Raw genomic sequence first — 9,472 nt, 5'->3', positions numbered from 1 at the left:
AGTACCTGAAGGGAACTTACTCCCAGGAGGGGAGTAAACTCTTCGAAAGGGCTGACAATAGCAGGACTAGGGGAAATGGTTTTAAGTTAAAAGAGGGAAGATTTAGGTTAGATGTTAGGGGGAAGTTCTTCACTAGGAGAGTGGTTAGGCCCTGGAACAGGCTGCCCAGGGAGGTTGTGGATGCCCCATCTTTGGAGGTGTTCAAGACCAGGTTGGACAGGGCCCTGGGCGCCCTGCTAGGCAGGGGGGTTGGAACAACGTGATCCTTGAGGTCCCTTCCAACCCGGGTCATTCTGTGATTCTGTGTGATTCTGTGTGAGCTGCCTCTGCTCAGACAGAAACCAATGCAGAAAACACACTCAAAACTAATCTCAATTAAACATCCTTTTCATCAGCCTCTGCAGGCTTCAAGTGCTCTAAAAGGATCTGAAAACAAAGTTAACCACTCAGTCTGCCATCCTGGCACGCACACAGGTAGCACACCAGCCAGAGGCAGCTACAGGCTGTTCTGTAAGAGACCAGCAGCCTTTTCTCTGATGTTCCAGTCTTGCAAACATTTTTCTTAAAACACGAGGAAAGAGGGGAAATTAATTCATTATCCAGATAGGTATACGGTCATTCAAAAAGATTAACATAATTTAGCTCTGTGAAGCTCTTCATTCCTTTACAATGAATTCAAGAGAGTACTTAGGAAACAAACCTCTTACTACGTGCAACTTTTCCACTATATTTAAGACAAAAAAGGACCATCACACTACTCATCAACTTTCACGAATACTAAACGCTGTGGACATGCTGCGCAACAGAGCAAATCCGAGTTGTGATCATATACCTCCAAAGTCTAACTCCTGCCTCTGTCAATGAGTTTCTGAACTTACACACAAGAAAACTTCCGAATTCAGAATTTACGACACATCCCTAGGACCTCTACATCTGGTCAGCAAAACAAGCATTCCTTAATAACTCGGCTGCAAATTTGCCTTCTAAGGGATAATTCCAGTAAGGGTTTTCCTGCGCGAATTACTCAGTGTAAGGATCGCAGTAGCCGTAAAGAAACGTTGGGGGGGGGGGGGGGGGGGGGGGGGGGGGGGGGGGGGGGGGGGGGGGGGGGAGGAAAAAGAAAGTCCGCGGCTTCCGGTGACGACCAGCAAGAAATACCTGACGTCTCCCTGATCTCTCGCTCCCTCGGATTTTTACAGACACGCGTGAGCGTCGTGCCGAGCCCCCACCGGCCCCCGGCTGCCTCCCACGGGCCGAAGGCAGCAGCGCTCCGACGGCGACGCGGCACCGAGCGGGACCCGAACGCGATCCCGGGAGGATGCGCGCCGCCCGCAGCTCCCCAAACAGCGGCCCCGCGGTGCGGGCGGTACTGACCGGCCGTGGGCACGTCGGGGACCAGCTTGAGGGGCCCGATCTGCTGCAGCTGGAACGCTGTCCGCACTTCATGGCAGCTAGGAGCCCTGCCCGCCGCCAGCCCCGCCGCCGCCGCCAGCAGCCACAGCCGCAGCAGCCCTCGGCTCCCACCGGCGGCCATCTCGCACCTAGCGACCGGGCCGGGCCGCACCGCTGCGGGGCGCGGGCCGTCTGAGAGTGGCAGGGGCGGCCACGAGTCCCCCGGCCCGGGCCGCCTCCCGCCCGGCGCCGCCGCCCCGCCCCAGCGCCCGCCCTGCCGCTCCGGGAGCCTGGCCCGTCCCAGCAGCTCCGGAACGAAAGTTTTCGTAGAGCGCTCTGCGGCCGCCGGCGGCCGCGCGGCTGCGGCGGTCCCGTCCCACGGTGTCACTCCCGGAATCCGCTCGGGATGACGCGGAGGGCACGAGAGAATCCTCACGAGGCGAGCGGCACCTCAGTGCCCTCTGCTTCCTGCCGGGGCTGAGACCCACACGAGACCTGGAGCGCTGTCAGAGCTCTTCTGAACTCCGCTGTCCGCCCTGGCATACTTAAGCACTGAGCACTCTTCAGTGCCCTTCAACATGCAGTGTTCTCCGTAGCTATTTTCCAACTCACAAAACGCCATTTCCAGAGACACAAATCCAAGGCATTTCTCACACTGATAATCTTCCAGACATGTGGAGCATATAAAGAGCTACTATTATTGTTGTCTTATTTAAGGTTCCTTGCAAATCTTAAAATGCTACTAAAATGTTCCTAGATGAACAGGGCAGTCCACCTCAGTTACTTTAACCATTATACTTTCCCGTACAAAGTACTGAGGCTGAGCTCACTGTTGTTGAGAGAGCTGAGAGAGCAGAGGGTGCCCCATCCGTGGAGGTGCCCAAGGCCAGGCCTGGTGAGCCACACATGCATTTCATTTAACCTTGTGCCCCGTCCTAAAGATGCTATGCAGACAATACTCCCATTGACTTCATCAGGAGTTCTGCCAGAAAAGAAACAGTGGGATGACGGATTTGGTGAGTAATTTATCTGATGAAAACAGCATTATTTGGCATATATACATAAATCCCTGAATAGCATCTGACCAGTCCTGTGCAAAGGACTGATGCATTTAATTCAGTGAGAGTTTTGCCATTGTTTTCAGTGGGTGGCAAATTCAAATCACAAATGGCGAATCCCTTTCCTTGGTGACTGTTATTTTGTCACCTCGTCTTTAATGATGGATGTTGTTTTTTTTCCTGATCTATCTGTTTTTGGAATCCTAGTCTTTTTGCTTATGTATATTTTCTCAATTGAGTCTTGCATCACTAATAAGAGGACAGCTGTTACCTCCGGTTCCCCTTCTCTCCTCAGAATACTGCTATGAAGCCTAAATTCTACATATACACAAAGACAGCAGCAAATATAGTGTCAGGGAACTGGACTGTCCATATATATAAAGTGGCTACTGTGATACATAAGGAAATGTGTATATTCCTAGTGGTTTTGTAGTAACTATATTGAAAGGCATGAATCACAGATGCATTTCTCAGGCTGGAGTCTGACTTCCCCCTCCCCCTGACCCTCCCCTTTGGAAAAACAATTTTAGATCCCTGCACATTTATTTTTTGTTTAATTCAGGATATAGGTTTTTGTAAAACTTGTGTTTCCTTTGCTTTTGTTTTTTCCAGGATGGACAGGAGGAAGTTAAAGATCATGGCTAATTTAAGAAGCAGATATTTTTCAAATACTGAAGTGTCTGCATATCTAAAGACATATTTATAAAACACATGCTTGGAATCATCTACTGCCTTCATTAGGACTGAGTCACAGGTGACGAGCATGCACACACAGCCCACAGCTAAATCCTGGCCTTGCTAACAGCACTGCACTTGACTGCCATACATCTCTTCTGACACCATGTTGGTGACAAAATGGCAACAAATTTAGTGACCCCTCTGTGATGCCATCCTTGGCTGTGTAGATGGGGTGGAGAGCACTGCATGTTGTCTACCTTGACTTCAGCAAGGTGTTTGACACCATCTCCCACAACATCCTTGTTATGAAACTTAGCACAGCCAAGACCTTATCAGACAGGAGAGCTGGTGAAGGAGGAACCTGACAAGGATTAACAAGAGCAAGTGCAGAGTCATGCACCTCAGGAGGAATAACCACATGCATCAGTACAGGTTAAGGAATGATCTACTGGAGATAAGCTCTGTGGAGAAGGACCTGGGGGTCCTAGAGGACAGCAGGTTGGCATTGAGCCAGCAGTGTGACCTTGTGGTCAATAAGGCCAATGGGATCCTGAGGTGCATTAAAAAGATCATGGCCAGTAGGTCAAGGGAGGGGATCTTTCATCGTTTAGAATACTGTGTCCAGTTCTGGGCTCCTCTGTTCAAAAAAGACAGGAATCTCCTAGGAGGAGTCCAGCGGAAGGCCACAAAAATGATTAAAGGGCCTGGAGCATCTTCCATAGGCTGAGAGACCTGAGGCTGTTCAGTCTGGGGAAAGACTGAGAGAGGATCTGTTAAATGTTTATAAATATCTGAAGAGAGATTGGAGGCAAATGGATGAAGCCAGGCTCTTTTCAGTGGTGCATCGTGAGAGGACGAGAGATGGCCTAATAGTGGAACACAGAAAATTCCATACAAACATGCAGAAGAACTTCTTTAAGGTAAGGGTAACAGAGCACTGGGATAGATTGTCCAGGGAGGTGGTTGTGGAGTCTCCTGCTATGGAGATATTTAAGTCCCATCTGGACACCTACCTGTACAACCTATTGTAACAAACGCGCTTTATCAGGGAGGTTAGACTCTATGATTTCTTAACATCTCTTCCAACCCTTGGAATTTTGTGATTCTGTGACAAATGCAATCTTACTGTACCAATGAACATGCAAGGCTGTTACATAATCCTAATCTGACAGCATGAAGTCACAGATGTCAGGAGTTTCCCCCCTACAAAATAATTGGCACAGGTGTCACATCTGGGCACAGCCAGCTTCACAAGGGAGCCAAACAGACAACACAGTTATAACACAAAGGACCCCAGGTAATTTAGATCTTATGCCTTCCTCAAAACCCACACTCAGTAGGGTAGTCAGATTGAATTCAGAGCAGTCAGGTGCCTACAAACATGTGCCTAACACTTTGCTGGAAGGGGACTAGAAACAGTAAGAGAGGTACTCAACCAATTATTGTACATAACATTATTACACTTCATTAGTTAGCTTGAAACTGTGAGAGTTTACCTTGCCAACAAGTGCTTTGTTGTTTTGGGTTTTTTTCGTGTGTGTGTGTGCATGTTGGTTTTTTTGTTTGTTTGTTTTGTTTGTTTGTCTTTTGGGGTTTTTTTGTTCTTTTTTTTTTTTTTTAAACAAATGACTACTTCTTATTAAGGACAATATCGGTACTTCTTACAATGAATAGCAATATAAATCTGCCCAAACAATCTGCTCACTCTTAATCCTGGTAAATACTCAGCATGAGCCATGGATATATTAAAAAAGCTGGGATAAAATCTAGGTTCAGGATTTTGTATGTCTGTTGCCTCAGCCTCTCTCTTGTTAAATATAGCTGGAGTTTTGCCAGCGATTTAAATGGAAGCTGGACTAATTCCCTTATAGAATCATAGAATTACCCAGGTTGGAAAAGATCTCACAGATCATCAAGTCCAACCACAGCCTAACCATAGTACCCTAACTCTAACAACCCTCTGCTAAATCATCCCCAAGCACCACATCCAAATGGCTCTTAAGCACATCCAGGGATGGCGACTCAAGCACCTCCCTGGGGAGTCTATTCCAGTGTTTAACTACCCTTTCTGTAAAGAACTGTTTCCTAACGTCCAACCTAAACTTACCTTGGTGCAACTTGAGGCCGTTTCCCCTCATCCTGTCATCTGTCACCAGTGAGAAGAGACTTGCCCCACTTTCACTGTAAGAACCTTTCAGATCATGGAAGACAGCAATAAGGTTTCCCCTCAGCCTCCTTTTCCCCAGACTAAACAGCCCCAGCCTCTCCTCATAGGGCTGATTTTCCAAGCCCTTCACAAGCCTCGTTGTCCTTCTCTGGACCTGCTCCAGTACCTCCATGTCCTTTTTGTACTGAGGTGCCCAAAACTGAACACAGTACTTGAGGTGAGGCCTCACCAATGCCAAGTACAGGATTGGGCAGGATGACTTCCCTAGTGCTGCTCACCATACCATTCCTGGTACAAGCCAGGATGCCATTGGCCTTCTTGAATATCTAGGCACCTGTCACCTGGGCACACAGCTGGCATTATGTTTAAAATAAGCTCATTTCCAACGTTGGACTTGCCACCAGTGAGATCTGATGGGCACAGTCCTCTCTTGACAGTTCAGCTGCCAGACAAAAAAAAAACAAAACCACACCTTACTGTAAGAATTCCTTAGTCATCCCAAGAAAACTATTAATCCTGTCTTTAAAGCCTTATTTTATCTTTATAAACCCAGTTTGCCAAGGCACATGCTTTAGTTTAGTGCCCAGGGAACTCAGATGACCTCCTGGAAGTCCAAGTAAAGGACCTGGTTAACTTGCTGAAGTAAGTCTAAATCAGAAACCAATTTTCATTAAAACAACAACAACAACAAAAAACCCACAATGTAATCTGCCTCAAAAGAAATGTAAATGCATGAAATATTCACAATCATACCATGACTAAAATCACTGATAGAAAATAGTTTGTTAATTTGAAAACTTCCTCATCATTATGAATGGAGTAGAAAAATTACCAGCACAAACTTACCATTCTGTTTCTTGTTTAGAGATTCCATCTTCTTCTCACTCACTGGAGGTACTGGGAACAATGCAAGTATGCTGCCATGCCGTGAATTGTTTTCTGTGCAGTATGCACACCACATGGAAAAAATATGTGCAGACCCCTTTGATGTTCAAAACACAGTATTCCTGCACTGCCCCATTATGTCTTGGGTGATTTTTTTCTTCACCAAATAGACCTATTCAAAGACATAGTTTAAAATGCCTGCTGTACTTGTCTGAAATGCACAGCTGTTAACTATACCATAACTTTTTTTTTTTTTTTTAAGTATTAAACCACAAACTAAAATGGAATCTGTGAAAGAAACAGAATCGTTGCAAATATCAGCAAGCAAGGACAGCCAGTAGTTAGGAGAAGGCCAAATGTTTTGCTTCAAACTGAGTTAGGCTTGGTACTAACAGTCCTACAGGCAGTGCTGAAGAGGCTCCCATATTTTCATCATTTTCTATTGTTTCCTTTTAAGAATGTACAGATGACTATTTTGGTTCAGATCAAAAATCATTTCGGCTGTTGAACTCTCTCTGGCAGGGTTGGGGGGGGGGGTCAGAGCTACTATGCTTTTAAGGATATTGCACTGTGTATGCACTCTAGATGATGGTTTCAAATCACACCAAGGTCACCAGAGAGAGTGCTATTTATTTTTTTTATACCAGCTGAGATCACTATTCTAATACCTGGGAAAGCTGGGTTTTTAGTTGTTTGTTCTTTATTATCAAAACCTTGCCCAGAGAAATAGGTACCTTAAAATTTCTCTGGAGATGTAAAGGATGAAAAGGTATATAAGACTTCTCTTACTTAAAAATACAGATCTGACACCCAGCACAATGCTTCTCCAGTAGAATACCTTGGGAGACACAGTCAAAGTCACAGTCAAAGTCAAAGCTTTGCTAAGTCTAGGTAGACTATGTCAACAGCCTTTCCCTCCTTTATCCACTAGGCTGGTGACTTGATCATAGAAGGAAATGAGGTTGGTCAAACAGGACGTGCTTTTCATGAGCATATGCTGGCTGTCACGGGGTTACCTTTAGATGTAGGTCCATGACAGCGGGGCACAGAACCCAGGAAAATTAAAAGGAGAGACAAAGGAGCAAAGGAAAAAAAAGGAAGGGATTTGCTGCGACCCAGCCAGCACCGGCTACATGCTCCGGACAAGGGAGAAAGGCAGAGAGTGAGCAGATCGTTTTAACAAAGAGAAAACACAATGACAATGATCTGAGGAGGAATGGGAATTTACTAAATGTAACCAAATCAAGCAAAATGAGAGAGAGAGAACAGTACACAAAGTATGAGTCAAACCAGGCCAGAGGCAGAGAATGGCTGGGGTCTGCTCTGGAGTCCCACCCCCATCCTCCTCGCACCAAGTTCTCCGGGTATACCGCCCCTCCCCTCTGGGAACCCAAAATGCACAGAACCAGGACATGAACTATTTAACGGCCACTATTCTGCATAATGTTCTGATGTGGAATATCAGGAACAAAACCACAACACTGGCTTGTCCTGACCCCTGGTTGTCCTGCACCTACCAGCTGATCTCACTCAAGATGATCTGCTCAACAACAGCAAAATACTCTCTAACATAAAGAGCCTCACCACTGTCACTCCTTTGCCTATCCCTTCTGAAGAGCTTATAGCCATTCACAGCAGCAGTCCAGTCATGGGAGTGATAAGGAATGGCAACTAAGTCATACTTAACCCACTTCTGCTTGTACTGGATTATGTCCCGGCCTCCGATACCATACCCTCTGGCCAGATATCTGTGGCTGTATAACTATATCTGGCACCAGAGGAGGAGTCTTGATCTGCCATAGGGACATAATAGGTGTTCCTTTAGCAATAAAGGCCGGAGTATTGACCACGATGTCAGTAGGCCATGTACCTATCACCGAGGGACTACCAGGTCTCCCAGCCTCCAATAAACTCCCCTAAGATGCAAGTGGGCCACACCACTTCAGTCCTACTTGCACCTTCCAAGGCCACCTTATCCTATGGGTTCCTGCTTCTAAATTCTCAGGGGCAGGGAGCAGAAGATTATTTTCAGTACCAACCTGCGGTTTTACCTTATTATCGGTGCCTGTAATTTGGATCCTAAGAGGGGAGGCCCATATAGTTTGTAACATTTTCAGGGCACTGGGTCTGCCATCCCGAGGTCTTTCATTCAGGTCCTGCAGAGTTTCATAGTCTTTTTGTCCACCCCTGCAGGGACTGAGAGTCTGTCTTCAGGGCAGCCTTGAGAATATCATTATAAAGTTCAATGAGGCCTGCCCCAGATGGATTATATGGTGGAATCGCCATTCAATGTTGTTTTCTTCTGCCCAGCGCTGTATCATCGCTCCAGTGAAGTGAGTCCCTTGGTCACTCTCGATAACTTGAGGTGTCCCGTATGCAGACATCAGTTTAGTAAGTGCCTTAATTGTGTATGCTTGATTTGCCTTTGGCACCAGATAGGCCTGTAGCACCCACTCACAGTGCTAATGCAGGTCAAGGCATATCTCACCCCCTCAGACCAAGGGAGGGGCCTGATGTAATCAACCTGCCATAGCTGGAGACGACTGTATCCTCTAGCAATGTGGGCCCTTGTTTCAGGCAAGTATCTCCGTCTCATCTTAGAGCAAGCATCACAATCTTGACATGCCTGTGCAATGTCAGATAGTTGCATCTTTAGCATGCTTTAGCAGCTGCCCACACCATCTTTTGTCCAGCATGCCATAGTTTCTGATGTAACCAACGGGCAATGTTCTCAGACTGTGAATTCTCAATCCATCAAACTCGGGCCAGTGTGTCGGCTTCATCATTTCCCAGTGACTGTAGGGGTTGGTGACCAGAGACATGGTAGACACGTACAGTCCTGTGTTTAACTGCATTCCATATGTCTAACCACATGTCTTTACCCCAGATTGGTAGGGCATGGATAGTCCAGTCCTGGGCAGCCCACTATGCAATCCAAAGAGTGAGCCCCCAGTACACAGCCCAACTATCTGTACAGATGTTCAGGATACCATCACTGGGTTCCTTGGTTATAACCATCCACACAGCTCACAGTTCTGCCCATTGGCTGCTCTGACCTCATCAAACCAGATTGTCTCAGTAGAGGGATGATATGCTATTGCTCTCCACTTGCTTGGGTTGCCCTTGCTGGATCCATCTGTGTACCAGGCATCTTCAGGAATAGGATATTTTCCTTCCTGAATGGGACTCTTCTCTGGTGGAGTGACCAACATTTCTTTTGGTGCATCACTATGATATGTCACTGGGCCTAGGATCTTCTGTAATTCTTCTTTCAGTGGTGATGAAGACAGAC

At 46.6% G+C, this 9,472-nt stretch overlaps 1 protein-coding gene across 4 annotated transcripts in view; it reads right to left on the bottom strand.

Moving 5' to 3' along the window:
• The window catches only part of LOC107317829 (glypican-5-like), a 319,637-nt gene extending 318,033 nt beyond the window's left edge, over positions 1 to 1,604 (bottom strand). Inside the window, exon 1 of one of the 4 annotated variants that reach the window (XM_015870947.2) lies at positions 1,375 to 1,604. In XM_015870947.2, the coding sequence (XP_015726433.1) occupies positions 1,375 to 1,534 (160 nt within the window). In that variant the 5' untranslated portion in view covers positions 1,535 to 1,604. The remainder of the gene's footprint in view (positions 1 to 1,374) is intronic. The other 3 variants (XM_015870949.2, XM_015870944.2, XM_015870946.2) reach the window with 3 other exon arrangements.
• Positions 1,605 to 9,472: the final 7,868 nt, after the last annotated feature.

The sequence above is a fragment of the Coturnix japonica genome, chromosome 9 (assembly GCF_001577835.2).
Source record: "Coturnix japonica isolate 7356 chromosome 9, Coturnix japonica 2.1, whole genome shotgun sequence".
NCBI lineage: Eukaryota > Metazoa > Chordata > Aves > Galliformes > Phasianidae > Coturnix > Coturnix japonica.
This window is presented reverse-complemented; position numbering and strand designations above follow the sequence as displayed.